Source organism: Idiotropiscis lumnitzeri, chromosome 12, assembly GCF_059441095.1.
Source record: "Idiotropiscis lumnitzeri isolate Australia: NSW breed Sydney's pygmy pipehorse chromosome 12, RoL_Ilum_1.0, whole genome shotgun sequence".
NCBI lineage: Eukaryota > Metazoa > Chordata > Actinopteri > Syngnathiformes > Syngnathidae > Idiotropiscis > Idiotropiscis lumnitzeri.
The window spans coordinates 21238109-21262472 of record NC_142402.1 but is presented as its reverse complement, the minus strand read 5'-3'; the positions used below and the strand labels follow the sequence as shown (position 1 = coordinate 21262472).

Genomic DNA, 24364 nt, shown 5'->3' with positions numbered 1-24364 from the left:
ATCATCAGCAAACGTAGGCAACGATTTGAATGCTTTAAAGTCAGAATAAGTTTATTGTTTCTTTATTTTTCTTTCTTTTCAGGCTTTGCAGGAGGCGAGTCCGTAGCCCAGGCAAGCCCACTCGTTGGTCATCTCCATGAAGCCTGGTCCGCTGGCCATTCCGCTCGCTAAAGTCAAATTAAAAACACATTAGCATTAGCATTGCATTGCTTAAACTATGTATCCACTGCATGTGAAGGGCTTGACCTGAGAGCAAATCGTAGAGGTTGCAGTAGTTGAGGCCGTTGTCCAGAAGGCTGGTGAATCCCAGAGAGGTGGACTGGCCCTGGGAACAAACCCCACAAAAAACACGTCTTCAACTTTGAGTGTTTACGATTCACCAAAGTGATCCTAAAACACTTGAATGTCTCATTACAACATCACCCTTATTAATAAACGTCTTAACAGATTATTTGGTTGTGGAGCTTCCTGTAGAAATAAGTAGTGGTTTGACGTCATCTTGTACCATGTAGGGGCTAACCTTTGGGATGGTGTTAATTACTGAAAGGCAAGAGTGGGCGGACTCACCGTCACGCGGCATCCGCCCGTCATCACGGTGGGGCTGAAGGTGAAGGTGATGTTCTCAACTGCCAGACCGTCGGTGGAAGAGTGGTTGGCGGTGAGGGCCAAAGGAGTCCCAGCGACCAGCTGGGGGAACAAATTGATGGCAAATTCAGTGGAAATTTGATTGAATATGGATTTTATCAAATCATTTTCTGAGGAGCGCCACTCATGTTGCGTTTGTGAAACAGTGCAGTATAATGGCGGACAACATATTGTCGCCGTAAAAAACATGCAAGTCCAATTTGTCTTTTTTTTTCAAATATTCATGTTGATGCGATTCTTATCGCAGAAAACTTCATTATTGTGAAAATACAAAAAAAAGTGTTTTTCGCACGACAGTGACGATATGCTGAGCAGTTGAATGTATTCAGCTCAACTTGGTGTTGACGTGACAAAGCAAAACGGAAGTCATATCTTGTAAGATTTAAACGGATCACAATGTTTTTATTTAAAAACAATGTATTTGTCTTAAAATGGACAATATTTTGGAATATTCAACTTTAAAAAATTGCTTAAAATGTAGAATGATACTTGGAACATTTTTTTTTTTAATTTCTACTCATAAAATGCTGTGATAAGTTTCAATTTCAAGACTGATATCCTGTAACCTTCCAATTTTTTAGGTTTCTTTTGTTGAATAAAAATAGCAAATATCATGTAATACGCAGTATAAAAACTAGTGGGATTTTAACTTTATTATTACTATTATTTTCAAAATTTTAAATCATGACACATTTTTTTCAACAACGAAAAGTGATATCTTGTAGCACAAAACTTTTTCAAAATAAGTAGTTTTAATAAAAAAAAAAAAATACTGTGACATCTTTCGACAAACTTGGAACTTTTTTGTCATTAGCTTCAACTCGCAAAGAGCCGCAAATGCTGCTCTACATGCGTGTGCGTGTGCGTGTGCGCAAACGAGGTTACCGTGTAGTGACACTTGTCGCAGCCAAACATGGGGTTGAAGGCTTGGATCTGCTGCACCAATTTGGTGCTGACCATCGCACAGGGGGAAGAAAAGAGCCTAAAAAAAAAAAAACAAGCAGAATTGCAACTGAGACAAACCGTGACTGGAGTCACAGAATGGCATCAAAGTTTTTTGTTTTTTTTGCCATTTCTCTTAAGTTTGGAGAATCTCAACATTTCTACAATTTCACCCCAAAGCTTACGAGCATTGTATATCATCAATGTGAATTTTTACCAGAGAGTTCTGCAGAAGGCGTGGTATGGCACAGGAATCGGTACGGCGGCCACAAGGGCGACGATTCCTGCGAAGAGAAGGAGCGTCTTCATTGCGGCAGGTGGAGGTTTTTCTTCTTCTTCTTGATCTCGACGAGAAGCAACAATTGGACAAATGCCTGCTGGCCGTTTCTTATAAAGCTCGAAGATGCGGGTCACGCGCTCGCCTCAATGATGGCCTGACAATCATTTAAGCATGCTCTCAGTTACAGTATTGTTATTAATAAATGACCTGACACGGAGATCTTATGTTCTCCCGGACCGTCTGTCTATCTCTGTCCGACATGTCCGTTACGTTTCTTTCTTGTAATACTGATGAATTTATTGATTGTGTTTGTTAAAAAAAATAAAATAAGGCAAGGGAAGTGGACAAAAAACAAAGACGAATTGAATCGCAGTCGCGATATTTTGTACATTATTTTCCAAAATCGTTCATTTATTAAGGCGTGAGTTTGGAATTGCATGTGCCACTTTAAGTGCCAGTTTATTTATTTTTTTTACTTTAGTATTGTTGCATTTTTTCTTTTTTATGGTAAAAAAAATCTTTTGGGAGAGGAAAGTTTAGAGGAATCTGCATCATATTTTTATCTTCAGTTAAAAAAAGAAAAGACGTTGAAAAAAATAAATGGTTGTATTTGTGGAGAGTTAATATTTTTTCATTGTGCACGATTAGGAATTATTATTTGGGTTTAATTTGTCCCATATAATGTTGCTTTTTTAATCTATTTATTTATCCATGACTATATCGTGACTCGGATAAAATCAATGAATGTTATTTCATCTTTTTATTTATTTATTTTAATTAAATTATGTAACTCTTAATATTGCATGTTGTTTTTTGTTCCGGCTAAGCGTGTGTATCATTTAAATCAAATTGAAATGAAGTTTTTTTTTTTTATTTAGTCGTCCTTGTTTGTGTAAGATTGATTTGTGTCTAATTGTCTTCATTACTCTTAAGGTGTTTTTATTTTATTTGATGTTGTTTTGTGCTGTGATTTATTGTACTGTATTTTTATTTATTTATTCAGAAATGGCTCATAGAATTTGCGGGGTACAGTGCATGGATATTTTGTTGACTTGTGAAAAATTGTGAATTTTTATTGTTGGTGCTGCTCTCCCAAATGTATCATCCCCAAAGGAAGCATTTCATACTTTTGGCTCGGGTGAATTTGTTTGTTCATTCCAGATTAGACACGGAAAAGCATCAAAATGTTTTATCTGAAGCAATGAGGGATGGGAAAACGACATTTTGGGATATCACTCTTCGGCCTTCACGCTGTAAATGCGATGTAATGCTCTAACTTGCCAAAACAGACCAAGACAGATGACCAAGATCGGGATAAATTACAAGAAATGAAAACTGGAAGTGCACCAGAATTGGTGCAGCGAGCCTGAGAGGTCAAAGGTCATGGGCGGTCAACGTTACAAGATGGCCTACAATGCGCCGGTGAGTTGGACAAACTTTTTGCTATTTTGCCTTTTTTTCTTTTATTGCTGATTGTTGCTTTTCTCTCAAAGTCTCTCCTGGTGATCAACAATCTGGAATTGGGATTTGTATGATTAGAATATTCTACAATCAATTTTGGGGCTCATTTTGCATGAAAGGTTCTGAATTATCATTTTTCTTTGCTATACACAATTATGGGCTTGTGATGTTTACCAGAGGGAAAAAAAAAACAAAACGTCAGCCCACCAGCTGTTAAAAGTGGTCAAATAGAAATGACATGGCTCATCAAGCGCTCACAAGCAAGTTAGCTTGTCCAATAAAGTCAGTTAGCACTTTGAATTGAAAATGACACACGCACACACACGTATGTACAAGAGGAGTTGTTATTTAAGCAGTCATATGTTTGCGCGCGATGTCACAATGCGCATCGACAAGTGTAAAATCGTGTTCTTCCTGCTGGCACACTTGACTGTCATTCGCACATCAGATGACCAACGTATGGAATGAGGTCAGCGCAGATAATAAAATGACTTCTTTGATTGATTGATTGAATAAATAAACATATGACAAGATAAAAACAAAAATTGAAAGAAAGTCATCAGGAGAGTTCTTGATGATAGAGGTGGCTCCAAGAACATGAATGATGTGTGTGCATGGCTGCCACGTTAAAAACAAAATCTGGCTATACTCCTGACTCAAGGCAATCCTTCTTGCCTAACTGTAAATTCAAAAAGAGCTTTATAACATTTACATGTGCCCACCTAAAGACGGGGTACACCCTGGACTTTAAACCATTAAATCACAAGGTGCATACAGGATGGAGATACAAGCATACACGCTCATATTCACACTCATGGCTAATTTAGCCTTTTATTATTTAACACACATACTATTGTAATGTGTGTGGAAGCGGTGGCGGCCCATAACAACGTGTTGCTTTTTGCAATAATAATAAATGCGTGAAATCACACAAGCACAATACATGTGCCCCGTGTTCATGTCGAGCCCTGTCGACCAATCAGCTTCCTCCAGCCATTCGCGTCTTTGTCAAGCTGTTGTCTCGTCAGTTTTCTGACGTGCGTTGATGGGTTCATGAATAGTAAAAGACACGAACACAACTGATTCCTAACGTCAAATACCTTTCTGTCGGGGCGATTGAATTGAAGTCAATTAAGTTCGCGCGGGCGTGCGCGGATGAACCAAGCACCGAAAATTCGCCCATTTGGCGTAGTTAAAAAAAAGGAACTTTTTTGCGCGTCGCGTCGCAGCGGCCAATCAGTTCCGGGACGTATTACGTCACACTTGGCGTCATCTACAGATGGCGGGTTGTTTGAAAAGAGAAGAAGAAAAAAAAAAAAAAAAAGAAGAATGGAGGAGGAAATGATCGTTGCCGTCGACTTGCTACCTCTACAGCGACAAAAAAAGAAGAAACGTAACCAAGCTTGGAGACAAGTGAGTGAGGATCATGTTTTACTTGTTTTTCTTTTTTTTAACAGCTGTTGAACTTTTCCAAGACGGCAATATTGTTTACAATCGCTTTAACACACCCATCGAATGCGATTTTTGAAACCTTTTTTCTTTGTTGCTACCGGAAATGCTGTCGTCATCACTAAGCGATTTTGTGACAATGAGAGGAAACACTCACTCGATCATTATGCACTTGTTTTTATTTATAACACACAGCATGTCTTTACCCATGGAGTAGTAGATGAATTTAAAAAAAAACTTTCAAGCAGACAGCATCCTCCACTTTATGTACATACTGTATATACGCAATAGTATACGTTTAGTTCTATTACATGAGGCCTCGGACGTGTCGGGAGTTTAAAATGAACAAAAACAAAAAGTTGAAACTTCCTTAGTTGCATCAGCTACTTCCTGTCTTAGCCCTAATGCTTATTAGCAGCACAAAGTTGAATGAAAGGTAGACCAAAAAAAAAAGTGAGTTAGTCCACATGTAAAAGTTTCAGAACAGCTTTAAAAGCTTCTGAATGCTCTTTCTATAAAAACCGCATGAATGCAATGAGAAGTCTGGGAGATATAATAATAATAACAGCTTCAAATGCATTTTGCTTTCTCTAATATTAAATACGGTACTTAATACAGTCCCGCCTGGCCTTATTGTACCCACAAACAGTTCATCACGTACACGTCCACTTAAAACGACTTTTAAATGCGACGACTGACCTAATACCTGTATGCCGTCACAGATGGTGGGCAGGTCCGCTTTCCTCTTAAAAAAAAAAAAAAGACACTGTGTACAGCCATTAGGACCATTAACCGCAGCTTCAACCTCTTTTCCCACGAAAATGATGTGAACTGAAATGACATCACCTGTAAAGATTGCAACACTTTTACTGAGAGGCTGAAGCTGTTTCAAGTAAAATGAAAAAAAAAATCCATCAACGTTCCATTAAACATTCCAGCCTGCGTTTATGATACATAGTTGCCAAAAGCTGCTCAAATCATCTTAAATATCATTTAATCATACTTTGGTTAGACATTGCCTAGCGTATACATATTTGATTTTAGATATGTAATGTTAGTTAGAGGTGTTTTATATCTAGAAATATACTCATTAATTCAAGTAGTGGTAGTAGTGAAACAAGATTGGTTTCTTTCGATTCTTTGCAATTTTATTTATTTATTTTTGCTATTAATATCAGTTATTTGTTTGGTTTTTAGTAAAACTACTTCTTATTTTCAGCCACAGCGACACACTCGATTGACATGCACTTGGTATCTCACGTCGTATCTCGAGATTCAGTGATTTTTTTTTTTTCTTTTTGTTTCCCAAAGGAAAAAAGATTCAAAAGCATCCTTGCCGTGGTCGCTTGACCTCTTTTGCCTTCTACCACGTTCTCATGCGCTACGTCAAAAGACGGATTAGCAAAGCCGTTTCAAATGAACGGAATGCACTCGCTAACAGAACAAAAGGGCAAAATCCGAGTTGAATTTGACAGAAATGTTTGACATGGGTTAGGATTGGCTTTGGGTGCCTTCAGGTCATTCTACTTTTCTGCTGCGTTTGACGCAGACGTTTTTCACAAAAGAAATCGATCAATTTCATCAAACATAACATTGACTGTGTTCAAGTTGGGAGGTGTCGATGAGAAGACGCCGTATCAAGTTATTGCATCGAACAAACGAGTCGACTAGTCAAATAGTCGACTAATTACTAATCACACCTTTTTGATTTCTCCTCTTCCAATTTGCCGTGACCACCGTCGCTGGTGAAAGATGATCCGCCAGACCATAATGCCCCGAAGGCAACATTGTGTCCAGATTCCAAAAACCGGTCTGGTTGTGGATGAGCGTAGCGGTTCGCTTCACGACGCTAACCTCAGCCAGTTCAATCTGCTCGTTTTGAGGAGCGAGAAAAGCGGCGTCAAGTGAGGCTGCGTATTTGTCGCCAGAACGTTCTGTCCGAGGATGCGTGGACAACAACTGTGTGCTCACGACAACGCTCGCGTCGTAACACTTGTAGCGGTACAGACGGCTCGTTGGACGGAAAGAAGCGAAGTGCTCACACGAATTACGACGAGCTTCAGTTGAAAACTGAGCTGCATTTTCAACAATTTGCTGTCATATCTTCCGGAATATTTCTTTTTGTCAAATTCGAAAGTGGCCCAAAAAACATTGCGGAATGCTGGACTTCACTTTACTTTTATTAGCATCGACTACTAAGAATCCCAATCAAGACAATGATGGCAACTTGCCAACACGTTTGTCTCTGAGCTCGTCAAGTCCAATTTTTCCAGCGATTAAAACAGTTTTCCCTGATTTTGCATCACCTGTATGTTCAATATATGTGATTGAAGGGAGAAATGAAGTCCAAAAAGTTTCTCTACAATCTGTCCTAAACACGGAATTGTGATTAAAATGCCATTTGTGAAATATGACTTCAGCAGCAAAATCACCGCGTTTTTTTTTTTTTATCCATCTCAGGTGGCGGCCATCTTGCTGTCGACTGAAAATGACATCACAGTTGCTCAGGGCTCCGCTCTATGTTATTATTTTCAGTCGACAGCAAGTGGCAGTCGAAGACAAGACGGCTGCCGTCGAAGATGGATGACAACGGGGGGATTTTGCTGCTTAATTCATATTCCACAAATGCAATATGATTCGGAATGTTACGTTTCGACTAGAAGGTGCGCGCAGATAATATAATTGTAAAAAACAATTTCGACTTGACTTCCTCTTTAAATTTGGTAGCAATCGGATATTTGGTGAGCACTTTTTTTGCGTGTGTGTTTTGGGGAACGTGTTCTTGAGGCGTTTCTGGTGCATCTACTCAAACCATGTTCATCTTGCTAACCATAAACCGACATTCATGGAGGACTTCCATGAGGCCGCTAGCGAGACCATTTTTTAACATTTTTTTTTTTGGGGGGGGATGAAGGAAAAGCCGACAAAATGACCCTGGTTAGTTCTGTTCGTGTTGTTGCATTTTGATCACACCTATCGTCACAAAGGATGGATAACAAATGTGAATATGCCATCGAAAAAAATTGAAAAAGCTGAGCCAACATCCTCTTTGGAAGAAAAGGTCCACACAATCTGTGTGTGCGTGTGTCAGTCTGTCGAACAATTTCAATTAAAAAAAAAAAAGAAAGATGAGCACAGCTGTGGGTGATTTAATTGAGAACAAAAGTCAAGTAGAAGTTGAAATCTAATTTGTTGGTGCTCGGGAAGTTTCTTCAAGCAAGTGTGCAGACAGGAGAGACAAAAAAAAAAGAAAGAAAGAAAGTCCACTTACATACAGGAGCTCGAGTCACACTCGCCCTGTTGAGTTTGTTTGAGAAAAGCGTCCAAGTGGATAAATACACAGGACTTAAGAGATATGGCTCCCTTACTGCCTTCGGTCTCCTTTTTGTGCAGTTCGGCCAGGCAGGCATCGCAAAACTTTTTGATCGGCTTCCTCACACCCACTCCTGCATGGAGCGCTTGCAGTACAGTATGTGGCGCTGCGTGCTCTTCCTGCGGAACTGGAACACGGTGTAGAGCAGGACCATCATGCATAGCGCCAGGACGCACGGGATGGCGATGGCCACCGCTTTCTCCGTGCCGCCCGCGCTGTCCAGTTTGATGACCACGTCGGCGTCGCCGCTGTCGTAGTGGCGCTCCTCGGCCGCCGGCGGGCTCCAGTCCCAGTCGGGGTCCGGGGGGAGGCCGTCGCAGCCCATGAAGTCGCGCAGGATGGAGCGCGGGTAGCCCGGTTCCACGCGGAGCAGCTGGTTGTTGAACTTCCAGTATTCCTTCCCCTTGTAAAAGTAGGTGAAGCCTGGACGGACACACGGACGGAGGAGACATTTTAGTCTTCATTTTTTGGTCATAAATTGCCAGCAAGACAATATATTGGTTCCCAACTGCAGGCATGCGGGCCATTTGGTACCCAGCCATAAAGATAATTCTTTTCTTTTTTTTTTGCAGCGGAGAATATGCGTCTGGGATTGGCAATGAGGACGGATCTTCACGTTGAGAAGAAAAACAAGGGCAGCGTGTGGTAAGTTGACAATATTTGACAAGCACGAATGTTCACAAATCAGACGTTGAAATGAAGAAAGACACTTTTTGTTTATGAAACTGAATTCTCTTTGTTCTCCACCATGTTACAAAGAGAAATTCTGTTACTATTTCAGTTGTCTTTATATATCTAGAACGGTTTATACTCATGCCCCGCCCCCTCACAACTACTTCCGCTTCCCCCCAAACTCTTTTTATTTAATAGCATTTATATAGAAAGTTGAAATTAATTTTCAATTTATGTGGACGGCGAGCCTCAAATGTCTCCGGGCCGCAGTTTGGATACCGCTTTTCCGCAAGGTGCACTTGTTCTAGCCCTCAAATCTCTTTCTCATCTTATTTTCCCCCCGACTGGCTCGGAGGAATCTCGTGGTTGTGCCGCCTCCTAGCGGGAGGACCCGAATGTCGTTCAAATACGCTTAAGTGACACGGTCGGTCAAAGCTTAACATGACACTCAATCATACGCGGATGCTGCAGCATCTTCCTCGTGGTCGGTGTCAACAAGCAAAGCGGCTTAACGGCGGGCGGCTGCCATGGCGCCCTCAAAGCCGCTTTGGAACAATGGCGGCATTCAAGCGTACGCCGTTCCAATCGCTCGCTAATGGGATTTGCGGCACGGAGTCGAGTACCGTTGGCTTTGTCCACGAAAGCCCCCTGCGGAGAGTCGGGGATGCCCTTCCAGATGGTGATGGGCTTGGGATAGCCGGGATCCATGGTCCTCATGTCTTCATTGTACCGCCAGTATCTGGAAAACGGCACACAAACGTCACAATCAGCAGAAGCGGACAGTCGCGTTGTTTTGCGCGATACTTATTAGGATTCCGATGAATCGGCGCTGAATTGTGTGTTCACGTGGGAGCTGTTGGTCAAAAAGTGGCGGAGAGCCGTGTGTTTAAAAAATAAGTTTGAATTATATCCGCATACGGAAGAGGTCCAGCTGCGGATTTGAAAAAAAAACAAAATCACAAATTTCCAAAAACTAACGGAAATTAAGCTGCAGTGTGAACAAAGCTGAAGTCACGGTCGCAACAATTTTGAGTTTGCTTCTCTTTTCTCAGTGAACTTTATGAACTATGGAACAGTCGTGCAGTGTTGTGTGTCTTCAGGTCAGCAAACAATTTGATTGGCTCATTTTGGCCACTTGACCACATCGATTTTGAATATACGCCGTCTTTTGTGACAGAATGCGTAGTTGAAGAAAAAATGGCCATATGACAATTAGAAATGTAATAAAAGGTTTTAAATATGCCTGGAATAGATCGGCCAATCGGGAGTTGTCCTGAATTTACCAAGTGCCACCACTGCCTTCTTCCTTGAAAATTGCATCAAATTTTTTTCTGGTGATTAAAAAAAACAAAAATAAAAATACAGTCCAGTTTGTTGAATGTGGAGCCTCAAAAGCTGAAACGTGCGGCGAGATGTTTGGCGTGAGGCAACTTTAACGCTAACTGTCGCGTTTCTTGGTGCGCGGCCGGCAAGACAGAAATGTTTTGGAATGTGCGATCGTACCCATCGGAAACACAAACACACCCACCGAGAAATTGTTCAACAGAACGCGTACTAAATCTTTCTTTGCTGATTCAAAAAGTCCGATTTTATATCGAGACCGTCACACCTCAAATTAAACACAGATTTTGGCACAGTAACTTCGATTTGCGCGCTTGATTTTTCAAGTATGTTTGCTCCTTCTCGATTTAATGGAAAAAGCAGCGATAACGAAGAAAGCCAAAAATCGTCATGCGGTCACGTGAGGAGATCAACGAAATCAGCGTTGCTGTGACGATTGTGACAAAGCAATTTGCGGGCGCCACGTTGCCCTCTCGTCGACCCCGGCCGCAGATTATTTCCGGTGACGGCTGCACAAACATGTCACGCCGCCACGCTGACAGCCTGGCAAGCGGTGAGACTCGACTTTGGAACGCGCTGTCAGTCATGTGCAACAAGGGAAGAAGCGACGCGACCGCCGACACGCCTTGACGCATCGCATACACAACATGATGAAAATCACGACACATTGGAGCAGTTTTGACTTCCGCTTGCAATCAAAGTTAAAAAAAAAAAAAAAAGGCTGACTGTCGGATATTTCGAAAAGATTAGCGTAAGCGGTGGTGTGGCGTGTATTAGGAGAGATTTTTCCGACACCGTTTATGCAGCGTTTAGTGGACATTTTGACCAAAAATGTATCGAATAGAATGAAGTGCTCATTTTGGAATCATAAATCAACTTTTCGGACTCGCAAAATATGTCCTATTAGCGCTTAGCAAACTGGAAAAATGTCCTCTTTTTTTTTGCGGCCAGCAAGATGAGGCGTGACGCAGACCTGTCTCCTTTGAAGAAGTACGTCTTGGCCACGTCCTCCCACCACACGGCCGTCTCGATGCTCTGCGTGGGCATGCCGCTGCCAAAAAGCGAGATGTCCTGAGGGTAGGACGGCTGCAGAGTCGTGTCCTTGAACACCCAGAAGCGGTTACCTGAGGACAATGACGTCAACGTTAGCGCTTGACATTGGGATGCAGGCCGCCTCATTTGAGCACAGATTGGAGATAGAGACGGAATAACAACGCACTCTGATCCAACTGGGTGACAGATGTCATGTTCATGTGCCAGACCTGCAAGTGTGATGTTCAGTTGGCGATGCCATTAAAAAAAAAAAAAAAAAAAAAAATCTCTTAATGCATCATGAATGCATGTTCATAGCGATCACACCAAGACGCAACTGTCGCGTAAAATGTCTCAAAAGTCGATAAGCGCAAAACTCCACCAGATGGCGCCGTTTTCTGAGCGCAGGATGGTGGTGGACAATTCTACTCAATTCGCTTCACAACAAGCAGCACTTTCTTGCACAAAAAATGCTTCAAGTTCTTTCTGCGCATATCCGTAGAAAGCGAAATGACAGACGGTCTACTTCACGTCCAAACCAGCGGCAAAAGCCCACAAGCGACTTCCTGGGAGGCTGTTAAGCAACCACTTGCAAATATGGGCAAGCTGCAACTGGGACGCCATCGTCCCTTCAAGTTTGAACACCAAGAAAGCAAATGCAAGGTGAAAAGGCCTTCATACTGCCCCCATGTGGCCAAGATGCACACACCAGTAGGAGCGGCAAAATGTCCATGAAATCGTAGCAAAAAATGTGGGATTGAAATATTTACACTTTATTTAACAAAGACATTCGTTCGTTTGTTTTTTTTTTAAGTACAATATGATAGTGTACGCTACTATTATACAGATTGAATAATAATTATTCTTATTAAATCAAGCAGTTGTCTTTGTGTCCACCAATCTTGCTTTGATTACCTTTGAAAAATACAAATTTTCCTTCGCTGTTTTCATAGACGGCGTCAATTTTGGCCGGCAAGCCTTTCCAGAAGTAGTTGATCTGCATGGGGTACCCGGGGACCACCGAGTTGTCCCGCACTCTCCAAAACCACTGGTCCTACGGATTTGGCAGGGATTAGGAAAATGATTCTTATCACACTGATGGTCAGCATTATCGCTCGCCGCTCGCTCGCCGCGTTTACCTTGAAGACAAAAAGTTCCTGCCGCAGGATGGCCAGCGTGTTGAAGCCCCCGTCGCAGATGTTGGGCTTGGAGTTGGGGTTGGATGGCTTGGCCCCCTGCGGAGGGCGGTGCGGCCGGGCGTGGCGGTCGTGCTTGCGGGGGTCTGAGGGAAGGTGGAAGCGAGGGGGCGGCGCCGTGGGCGGAGGCCTGGTCGGCTGCGGGGCTCTGTCGGGTGGACCTGGAGAAAAAAAAAGCAAAACGGTGAAAATGAGAAGAAATTGAAAAGAAAAACTGTTGGGCGAGGCTCCTGCATACACGCAACCTTCGTGGGGACATTCGATACATTATTTGCATTTATTCATATGACATCCGTGTTATAGTAGTATTCAATTACAGTATTTAAATTATTGCTGTAAAAAAAAAAAAACTTTTGGTCGATCGTAGAAACGTAATTGAATTCAATTTAGTTCAATTAAATTGAAGAGAAACCGTTCGGAAAAGATCTTTTAATAATTCATTAACACGTGCGATAAAACTGAATATCTGTGACACGTTAGCAATTTTTCATACGCGGATGAAATTTTTTTTGCGTGTGTTTTGAATTTTCATTCCAATCCAATATTTGGATCGTTACCGTAGATCTTCTGGATGCCCTGCAGGTCGTCGTGAGGTAGTTTAAAGTTCTCCGTGTCCATGTACTGGTAGAAAGGAGCCATGATGGCGGTGGGATCATTGGAGTGTTCCAGGCCGAGGGCGTGGCCTAACTCGTGAACGGCGACCAAGAACAGGTCGTTCCCTACAAATGGGAAACGGTGGATCCATTACACATTCATTTGATGATTGGCATGCTTTTTAATGCCCGCGCAAGCTTTCGGAGGCCCGGAAAGTCCGCTTTGGGTTTCTTTATCCGATTGAAACGGGTTTTCCTTTTCACGAGTCACTCTGCTGCATGCCATCAAATCCATCCTTCATTGTGTGTATTACGAAAAGCCCTCAAGCGGACTTGTGTCCGCCTGGATCAGATTCAAAAACACGCAGAGGATCGCGGCCCTCGAGGACCGGCGTTGCCCACCCCTCGCCTGAAATAACGAGAATGCGTTCACAGCATGAATTGTGTCGCATTTTCACAACAACATGAGAAAAAAAAAAGTGCGAAAATGACGAGATTGTGCGACCGGCTTCTCATAATGACCCGAATTGGGTCAGTGTGTTCCTCCTGTCACTGCCAATGACAATTTATGACAATGTGTCACACACACACACACACCCCAAAACAACGTGAGCGTGTGAATGTGCTCGATGAACAGCACTTTGGAAGTGTGCGATGTTATCTGAACAACACGTCCGGCGAGCCTCATAGGAGTTGACATGGAATTGATACGTCATCTGATATTTTTCCATTTTCTTGTGCGGCCGCTATAGCAGAGGTGTCAAACTCAATACACACTGGGCCGAGAAGTCAAACTTGAACAAAGCCGCAGGCCAGCGTTTCAATTTTTAAAAACAATATAAATGCTTTTTTTAATGGATTTTTTGCCATTATTAGTGGTTCTATTGATGCAATTCAATGTTTAGTTTTTAAAATGACTTAACATTTAGAATGTAAAATGCTTTAGTCGTCATTTGGTTTTGCCTCGCGGGCCAAATATAATTACACTGTGGGCCAAATTTGGCCCGCGGGCCAGAGTTTGACACCTATAGCCATTAAGAGAAAATTGAGAACATTTGTATTTCGAATGGCTTCAATCCCAGCTGCTGCGCCTGCCAACAGCGAACAATAACATGCAGGTTATTACAAACGATAAAGCGTTTGAAATCAAAGATGTAAGAATCCAAATCTAACGTGCCAAACAGATTTTCGACAAACACTCCACATTTACATCGAGCGTGTGACTGACTGGCTTGCCCTTTAAAACATGATATCCACTCCCGCCAGCTTCCACTTATACCCCCCCCCCCTTACTGTATGGATGCAACACGACCCGCCTCCTGCACCAAAGTCCCACAAGGACTCCCCAGCGAGCGTTCGGGGCCACCATTAGCGCACGTCAACATGCATCATTTGCAATTACACTGCTGAGAAAGCCCATTAAAAGGCTTCGTGGCTTTCGAGACACAAACGAAGAAGAAGCGAGCGTTTCCCGAATATGAAACACTGGCAGGGGGGCGGATGGCAATTTGACATGAGGGTTGAACAACGGCCACTCACGTACATGTCGGCTGGAAAACACAAAGTGGGTTGGATTGACTTAAAAAGGGAAAAAGAAATCCCTCTCTGGGCCAATCTTTTACCTTTATTAATTTATTAATTGATTTGTGTGTTTATTTATTTATTTAATCAATTGGCTGGGAAACAAGCCAGCTGCGTTCACTCTCACAACGGCGCAAACGGCCCTTCGTCTACAAAACTATCAAAAGAAAGAAAACTCTTTGCTCTCGATTTGTGCTGGCCATGAAAATATGTCGCTTGGTGTTTGTGGTCACAAGTCAAACGAACAACATCGCAGCCGGGACTAACTTTACTTCATGAACACCACAAAGACATTTTACAACGTTTCTATTGTCAAGTGTCCCGAAATACTGAACAACCGTCAACAAAATCAATAAAATGAGGTATTTGTTTGAGAATTTAACATAAATGACTTTCGTAAACATGAGAAGCTTCACAGCCCAATAGAATTTTTTATCGAGTTATTCTCCGAGCAAATTACTCATTCAAATAAAAGAAAGATCACTAACAAGTTATAACACTTTTATTGCGACTGTTCAGGGAAAAATGTGTGAAGTAAGCAAGAAGTGAAGACAAAAAAGGGGAAAATCTTTAAAAATGCAATTTTGCCTGGATTTGAGATCTTCAATCTCGGTTCCATTTGGAGATGGAGCCTCGAGCGTATGCATGGCAGAGGAGAGAACTTTGCTCACGTTTCTTGTTTTCACAATTATTCCAAAAGTTCACCTTTCCTGTTCAGTACATTATTCATTTGAACATTTGGCGTCAGGTTAATGTTGCGTGCGCTCGGCTGATGCCGACACGGGAACGTGCGTGTCCCAAATAAACAAGCCGGTGAAGACGACAGCTGCCATAAATGCGAGCTGCGATCAGCGACTGACGTGCGACAATTCTCCAAAATCATTTTCGGCTGGCCCGCGCGGACAAAATCCGCCGTTTTGCTCCCGTCATTTGCAGAATAAAATAAGTGTCAGCTGGGCTGATGCGTCCTTCCACAGCCCGGTCGGATGATGAGAAACCTTTCTGCACACTTTAGTTTTTTTGCTCCCTTTAAGACGCTTCATCTTGCTTCAACGTCTCATGCTGTCATTTTGTCTTTGTCTTCCCGAGACGCCCACTTTTGTTCTGTTGTTTTTGCTCTCCTCGTTTTTTGATGCTCGCCCCCCCCCCCCCCGTTGACGTCCACTTCAGCATCCCACACTCAGCATTTTGTTCTTTTCCTTCAATAAGTTCCTTCCCACAGATTGTTTTAGATGACAGAGGGGAGAACAAAAACCCGTGCCAGGAAAACTACGGGACTTTTTCTAACTGTTTGCATTGGTTCCAATTACCCTTCAGAAGTCAATGTGTAGAAAAAAAAATAAAATAAAAAAGTTGTTTTGACTTGTCACCATCACAAAAACATAAAATAACATGAATGTGCCAATTGCTGCATGCGCACGAGATTGCTTACGCAGCAAACTCCCTGAGTGCTCTAAGATGTCGACTGACACCCCCGCTGGAGCTTTTTGCAAAACTAAACACGCCACAAAATGGATTACACACATTGCATATTTCAATATAGTGCATGCATCGTTTCAAAACCACGCTCAAGTCAATGAAAAATCCCCAGAATTCAAAGACGCTCCGGATTAAATCGAAATACTGATACTGAGAAAAATAAGTACAGTAAATCTTCGCCATGTGTGGCGGATCGGGAACAAGCTCCGCTATGAATAGGGATTTATTATTTTCGATATCTGAAATTGTGACTATGCTGCAAAGTACACTGAAAAAAGATATTTGTAAAAATTTGAAAATGACATCAGTTTATCACGTTTTAATCCTGTGCAAGTGATTTTCAATTGAAGTAAATTTTCCACTAACAACCCAGACTAAACTTAGCTCTTCCCCGACATAGAAAGATGTTAATCGCTAAATCGAGACGTACGACTTCAACGATCTCAAAAGCCTCAAACAGATGAAGACGGTCTTCACGGGATGAATAAAAATATGCAAATTCATAAAGTAGTCAACTTACCATCATGGTTGGGGTTGCCCAGGGTCCAAGGCTCATCTGAGTCAAAGTGCGTGTCGCCACCTATGCCAGGGCCCGGGAAGTAGGCGTGTGCGAGGAAGCCGCCCTCCCCGTCGAAGGGTGAGCTGTCGCCATGGAAACCCGAGGCAAAGATGATGGTGATGTCCACGTCGCGCCGCCCCGTCTCCAGGGCGCTGTAGGGGACAGCCTCGAAGCGCAGCGGCGTCACGCCCTGCCACACGTCAAACGCCCGGCGGATGGCGTCGTGGGTCTCGCGGGCGCCCACCTTTGGCGTGACATTTTTTATGCTGTAGAGGGCGGGGGGGTGATAGGTTTTATTGATCCCGCAAGAATCGAAGTAACCAAACAGATGTCAAATTCAGTTTGTGAAACATTTGCAGCACATGTATGACAGTTGGGTCAAGTTGAGCGATGTCTCCGCCTTCAAATTCAGACAAAAGAAAATGTCAAGTGTAGAAGATTATCCTGTGAGGTTGGGTATTTTAATCAGGATTTTTTTCCTCCCTAATCTGCTTGCGAAACAGTCAGCCCTGTAATTCGTAAATGTTACATCTGTTCAATATTTATAATTGGGACATGAAATGAACAATTGCCAGATAGGAAGTAAATTAAAGCTTGCCTTGATGCAAAATCGAGAAGCTGCTTGTGTCGCGTGTTCGCATTCCCCACGATGAATGTTAAAGTTGAAACCAGATAAGCTAACAGTTAGCCTTGTTCTTCAGTTCTTTTTTTGTATTTTGTGGCGCCCTGCTGCCTCCCACAGTTCAGTCTTGGTACTACAACAGGCTTATTTTTTTCCTGGGGGAGACTCACAATTGTTGGAGATATGATTTATGTGTGTGGTGCAGGAAAAAGACGTTTTTACCATCATCAGGGCGTCGAATCATTTTTCGTGGATACGCCCACATCTTTTGAGAAATGATTTTTTTAAGCCTCATTTTAGTTACGTTGTCATCTTTCAAATTTGGCAGGGCCACTATTTACACTCTACTCTGCGGTATTTCAGATTTTACATGGACTTTAAGCGGCATACACATATTGACAGTTTTTAAATCTTAAAGGGGAAGTCAAGTAAAATATCGCATATCCAATAATATGCTCTATGCACCCCCATCAATCAAAACACATCGTTCTGATTGATATTATGTATGAAGAATATGAAATAAGCAGTAAAATCCACCCGTTTTTATCTATCAGAGGGAGCGACCATTTTGCCACTCGCTGTCTACTGGAATTGACGTCACAGTTGCTCAAAGCTTAGACAACAGCCAATCACAGTTCACCTGTCTTCTGAGTTTGGTCATGTGACGTGAGTTGCGCAAGCTGAGCTGCAACGATGTGATGTAGGATGCACTGCTCCAAACTCAACTGAAGTGTAAAAACTGGATGGAAGCCAAATGCACATTGTACCTCCACAGGTACAGGGACACTTTTACTTTGCCAGCGAGAAAATAAGTTGATACAACTATTTCAAGGCTGGCAGCGTTCACTGAACTTTTACACAGCTCTCTTTATCAGTGCCTGGCAGGCAGAGAGGAATTGGGAATCTTCTCTCTCGCCCCCCATCTTCATGAATAACACGCAGTCACCGGCTCAGCGCTGATTGACATTCTATTTGGAGAATGTTCTCATCAATTCAAATTAGGGGAGGGAAGGATTTGAATAAATTGAAGGCATTATCGGCGACAACGGCCGAAACCTGTCAATTTCTGCCGCCGCGCTACAGACCCGTTTATCGGTCCTCCTCAGAAGCCATTAAAAAAAAAAAACGAGGAGGCCGGAGCCTAATCGGGGGGAGAGATAAGATGAGAGTGGGAATATTTTCTGCTGAAATGAGGGATTCTGCAGGCAGGAAGTGGAGTGGAAATTGTTTGTTGCGGGGCATGAAAAGGCAAAAAGAGAGCCGCTAGCTATTTTGCGCGCTCCAAATAGAACAGAATGGCTCAACACACACTCACGGAGGTGGCAAAAGTACTCACACGCTACTTGAGTAGAAGTACTGTGCATATGTACGCCACGCTTGTGCGAAGAATATTTTACTTTAGACAAAAGTCAAACGTGCAGACTCTCAAAGGTACGACAAAATTAATGGATTTGAATGTTGACATCCGGTTGGTTGACAACTGTAACGAGACGATTTTCACTGCGTAAGGAGCAGAAAGTACACATCTGTTTTCAAATGTAGAGAGTGTAGGCACAAAAATATGAACTAAAAATCCCCGTAAGTACAGGCACTTTGCTTTTTTTTTTTTTTTTTTTTTTTTTACTTCCCTCTCTTGCGCGCAAATGTATGTGTTAAAGCCCACGTTCCTGCCAGTGTGTTTTTCTGTACAATGACGTTTTGGAGCAGTCGCCATGGCAACACAGAGCATGTGATCACCACTGGTGCTGATAAAAAAAGAAAAGAAAAAAAAAGTCATCACTGGCACACATGACTGCTCCTCCTCCTTCACGGTTAAGTGCGGCTAAGCCTGAATGGTCTCCAAGGCAACCCCCCCCCCGCCTTCCTACCTCGCCTCGCCTCTCCTCACCTGTAGGTGATGTGCGTACGCTGCCACTTCTGTCCTGTCAGCGCATATCTCCGCCTCCGTGACCTCGAAGCACTTTTGAGCGTGTCTGGAACGCCGCAGCGGGGCTTCTGCATCCAGCTGGAAAAGACATGAAAGGAGAAGAGGCCATCATTCACGCCATTCATTGGACAGATCTCCACGTCCGTGCGAGGTGAACATTCACTCCGTCGCCGATGAATGTGCACATCCTATTTCAACTCCCAGTAACGATATTATCGGGTAGAGTGATGACGACTGGAACAAAAACATGGCGCGACAACAAAGGATGATATCAATCGATCCGACTCATTTGACGCGCCAAGTGACACGTGTCGATATTGTACAACATCTGCAATATTATTGAATCGTGAAGCGGGTTTGTACCTTTTGTGACAACCACTAATCTATTATTCTATCTGTCAGTTCGGGTAGTTGAGTAACTCCCCGTTACAAAATTTCCACTATCACCTCGACAAAGGTATCACAGCATAGTTTAACTAACAATATAAACAAAAAAGGATGTTACTCCTTTTCTGCTGGATATTGTAGAACACAAGCGATAATCTTAATGATTCAAATCACAAAGCGAATCCTAATACGATATCATCGCGATATCGCGATAACAATTGTATCGAAATACAATAGCTGTGCCGTGATCAAAAGATTGAATTCAAAAAGTCTGACAAATGTTGATGTTAAATTAAAGCCTAATTTGATGTGCCTGCGTGCAAATTTAATCTAAATTAGCACAAGATTGTATCACAAGTGATAAATGATCACGATACCAAGATGCATTGATCATCTATCAATCGTGAGAAAAATGAGTGCAGTGCGAAACGGGTCGACATTTACATACAATTCTTTGGAGTGGCATCATATCGAATAAAAAAAACAAAAAGTTGCAATCCCAAATGCACAGGCACTCGATTAGTGTGCTTACAGGTTTGATGTAAAAAACGGATTTTTAAAATGAACATTCACAAAAGATTCTTTTTTTACCCATTACCAAGCGTGTCACGATACAATTATTGTGCAAGTGCCGTCTATGACAAGAGCACTTATGAGTGACACACACAGAAGGAAGGCAAGAAATAACGTCAAGAAGTCTCACCTCAGCGTGATATCACTGCATCATCATGCAAAATGAAAAGAGGGACACGTGTTAAAACGTCACCTGCATCTCCATGGCCTTGTGAGGACAACACGTCTTCGTTCTGCTTTTCCTCACACACACATTTGCATATCCATGACAATGCGGTATACTCACTCCTTGGTTCTCTCATCCAGCGTCCCGGTGACATTGAGGCCGTAAGCGCGCTGCATGGCGGCGATGGCCGAGTGCACGCTTTGGGCTGAACGCAGGACGGACATTTTGGGTTCTGTGCGGGGAAGGTAGCCGTACCTCTGTAGCCATCCCTGAAAAGAGAAAAGTTTTGATTGATTTCAATAGACTGTGATGGGCTCAAGTCATCAATTAGCTTTGTTGTTTTCAAATTGTCGTAAAATGCAGGCTATCAGAGTTTTGGCAATTTGTGCCAATAATTTGTTTACCAAACTGATTAGGAATCTATTCCATGTTGCATTTACTTGTTGAAATACTACTTGAGCCTATAAAAGCGTTTCGGTTTTTCGTCTGTTTTGGATAGGTGAAGCTGTTGACTAACTATTTGAATTGATTGGTTGACAAACACTCAAACAAACAAGTTGAGTTCCCCAATCGCATTCAAACTTGCGTTAAACGGCCTGCCCCAAATACATTTCAGATATTCAAGCAGGCTTTTTTTTTTGTAATGGCAGCGCACGCCATGGTCTGCAAAGATCTCCCACCACATCAGAGGGCTCTCATCATTCAAAGGTATCAGTCAGGAGAATTGTGCAAAATATTTCCCAAGATATAAAATATGCCGTGGAACACCGTGATGACAGTCCTCATCAAGTGTCGAAAAAAAAATAACACGACAGAGACATTACCAAGAACTGGGAGTGCCTCCAAAATTAATAAAAAGGCGAGGTGAAAACTGGTTTGGGAGGCTGCCAAGAGGCCAACAGCAGCATTGACGGAGATGCAGCATTTAGTAGCAAGCACGAGCTACTTTGCTACACGAGACAACAATCTTTTGTCTTCTTACGCGGGGGCTTTTTAGGAGATAAGTAAGAGGTAAAAACATGCAGTTGAGCTCTTGCGAATAAATTTGGAAAAATGAGTTAAGGAGCCCAAGGAGGAACTTATTGGACACAATTTTAAAAAATACTGCTCAGCAACAAAATAAAAAAAATATATCAGTGAAGCTTGGTAGTGGCAGCATCATGCTTTGGGGTTGTTTTTCTTCCATTGGAACTGAGGATTAAGTCAAACTGGAAAGAGTTAAGAACAGTTCCAAATGCCAGTCAGTATTAAACGTTCAGTCGTCTGCTGAAATAGCCCCCCCCAAAAAAAAATGCGTGGAAAAGCCTACAAGGATAGACAGATAGATAGAAACCCCAGTCAAGATCCAAATAATGCAATTACAATCAGGTTGACGTTGACTTGACGTTATATGGCCACTGGGATCTGTATCTGTTTTTCAGCAATTTTGTCTCATTTACGGCAATTAAGGTGTCACAATATAGTTGCTTTCTAACGGGAAAAAAATCCCTAAGTGGATCAAAATAGACCTTTTGACGTCTGCTCAGCACGAGCAAGCGTAATACCGAGGAGGACACCATCGGTTTTGATCATAACAAACAACACATCCACCATATTGATGTCCAGAGCTCCGGTGGCCCCTCCATCAGCCGTCCATCCACCCTCGCATCCATCCTCGCATCCATTCACACGGCAACCAGCAGCCTCGCCGCGGGGGCGGCCAATCAGAAAAGCCCCCCCCCCCCCCTCCCCTCTACGTTACCTATAATCGGTCCGGCCCTCCCCGTTTCCCGATCGCCTTGTTTATGATCCATTTCCTGCCTCTCACTGTTGTGCGAATGCGCGTGCGTGCGTTTTTCGTGCGATTATTCCGAGGCGCTCGTCTCCCACATGTAAGGCAGCGAGGCGTAAAATTAATTTGGGGTGGTATGCTGGAATCCGGAACGACGGAAGGCTTATAGATCTGAAAAAAAAAAACCCGAACAGATTTTATTATGCGACTGGCATGTGTGATTGGCTAATCCGCTCAATCAGCATGATGCTTAGGCCTATCACTTTTCATCATCAATGAATGCATTGCAGGCCCCAACAAAGCATACATCTATCTGGGTTACATGCACACACGCACGCACGCACGCACGAGCACAAATGAGCCTTGAGTGGCCATGTTGTGTTCATGGTGCTCCAAATTTGGATTTATGTGGGCTGCTGGAGGAGATTGCACGGTCGCGGATGGCGCCTAACAGCAAGGAAGGGCCGTGTATATAATAGATTATATATTGATGTGCATTTTACCTCGACGCTGAAGTGCTGGTGCTCCTCTCCGGACACTGCACACGCAATCCAAAGCAAGAGATGCAAGCACAACGCGGCCGCCTGAACGCAATCCGATGGTTTCCTTACACTGGAGGCGACTAAGGTCATAATGACCCGCTTTAATCCCGAGTCTTTTTTTCCCCTTGTTGTTGTTGTTGCTGTTGTCCTGCTTTTCAGGGAGAAGCCTCCCGCGTTTCGCTTTTGGCGTCTTTTGGCGTCAAGCTAAAGGCATGGATGCATAGCGTGCAGCGTCCGCAAGGCGCGTCGAGAAGAAAGTGTCCGATGTCAAGCACACATGAGGCGGCTTGTTCCATCCGCTGCCCTCGCCATCGTTGTATTTACATCACGGGCTCCATTTCGGTAGCAGCGGCAGCAGCAGCATCAGCAGCAGCAGCATCACTGGGGCTGCAGGCAGGCAGTCTGCGCAAGATTGGCCGCCTCCTCCTCCTCCTCCCCCCGCGTCGCTTTTCACGCCTGCGCTTTGATTTCGTGCATGACAGAAAGTGTACGGTGTCTGTAAAAAAAATGCGTTTCAATGATTGCTTGGTCATCCGCGTAGATGGAGAACCTGAGGTTCTGGGGGTTGCCGCAATTCCCCTTTAAAAACAACAACTAAGAACATCGATGCAGTAATCAATAATTTGGGATTTTGATAGCCATCACAAAGACAACGAAAAAGGGGAAACAAAACATAAAAACACACGACTAATGGTTTTACTATTTTATTCAAAACACAGTAAGAACGTACAGTAAATCCGCTCACGTGACGTCACACGTCTGCCCCGCCTCTCGTTGCCAGGCAGAATTGGTAGAGTCCACGCAGGTAAACATTTGTGTGGAGCTGTACTCTGTTATGTGTCAGAAACGGGAAATATGACTTTATACGCCATATTTATTTAATTTAGCTAATGATCTGATGCCTTTGCAAATGCTCACAAAATCTCGCAAAAATTGAATTCAATCAAATAAATTCAGGAAAAATTTACCCCGAAAAAAATCAATAATTAAAATCGTCAAATTATTTCGACCGGGATAAATGTACCTCCGATTTAAACAGTTTAATAATCTAAAAATTATGATTGAATGTCTTAAAAAGCACAGTAAATAAATAAAAAGTACCGTATCTTACAAAAACTACTTTAAAAATGTAAAGTGCAAAACATGATTTAGAAAAATTTTAATTTTAAAAATGCTTTAAATTGGGGGAAAGCATAGCTTTTAACCTGGATATAGAAGCAAAAGCATGTCATCCAATTAGCCCGAATGCTTCTGTATACCTCTGTGTTTTCAAAAAGAATTCATTGTCACGTAACAAATTTTGCTTGAGGATCAATAAAAATAGCATTAAAATGCATTATGTTCATTATATTTTGATTTTGAGACTTTGTTTAAAAAATGTTTCCAATGAACAAAATGAAGTGTTTTATTTGTATATTCATGTCAGACATGCTCGTGTTCTAAAATTATTTTAATATTTTGGAGCGATGCTCACACAGCTAGCTAGGGGACATATATGCACGAGATTCAACAATAGTTGTCGACAATATTGCATCTGAGCAATCCATGAAAATAACTTAAAACCGCAGGCGTCCGTCTGGAAGAACAACAGCCTGCAACGAGTAAAATGGCCACACGGTGGCGGTGTTTCCTGGAGCATTTTGCCTTCAAGCCATTGCCACACGCTTGTGAAACGCAAAGGGCCTCGGAACGAACTGCAACATGATCCCAAATGTATTGGAACGTCAGAGCGAAAGCAAGCTGAATTGTTTCACACCATAAAAATGTCCGCTT

The 24364-nt window shown here is 42.8% G+C and overlaps 2 protein-coding genes and 1 long non-coding RNA gene across 4 annotated transcripts; 1 reads left to right on the top strand and 2 right to left on the bottom strand.

The window, feature by feature from the left end:
* Window positions 1-30: 30 nt before the first annotated feature.
* On the bottom strand, window positions 31-4530 carry LOC148326488 (uncharacterized). Its single transcript, XM_088310198.1, has 6 exons — window positions 4429-4530; window positions 1805-1931; window positions 1531-1627; window positions 568-687; window positions 247-325; window positions 31-167 (listed from the first exon to the last, which is right to left on the bottom strand). Exons 2-6 carry the CDS (start codon window positions 1894-1896, stop codon window positions 79-81), a joined length of 477 nt encoding a protein of 158 aa, XP_088166324.1. The 5' UTR covers window positions 1897-1931; window positions 4429-4530; the 3' UTR covers window positions 31-78.
* Window positions 4531-4655: 125 nt separating this feature from the next.
* LOC148326487 (uncharacterized) lies at window positions 4656-11920 on the top strand. Its single transcript, XR_015846120.1, has 3 exons — window positions 4656-4741; window positions 8723-8795; window positions 11115-11920. It is a non-coding gene; the product is annotated as an uncharacterized LOC148326487 (long non-coding RNA).
* On the bottom strand, window positions 4939-23236 carry mmp16b (matrix metallopeptidase 16b (membrane-inserted)). 2 transcript variants are annotated; one of them, XM_088310752.1, is made up of 11 exons: window positions 22553-23236; window positions 20399-20547; window positions 20243-20257; window positions 19114-19230; window positions 16565-16869; window positions 12949-13110; window positions 12335-12552; window positions 12111-12249; window positions 11137-11287; window positions 9446-9561; window positions 4939-8573 (listed from the first exon to the last, which is right to left on the bottom strand). In XM_088310752.1, the coding sequence occupies exons 1-11, from the start codon at window positions 22679-22681 to the stop codon at window positions 8212-8214; spliced, it is 1863 nt and encodes a 620-aa protein (XP_088166878.1). In that variant the 5' UTR covers window positions 22682-23236; the 3' UTR covers window positions 4939-8211. The 2 variants fall into 2 exon arrangements, with proteins under 2 accessions (XP_088166878.1, XP_088166879.1); XM_088310753.1 differs by lacking the exon at window positions 20243-20257 and having other exon boundaries at window positions 22553-23013.
* Window positions 23237-24364: the final 1128 nt, after the last annotated feature.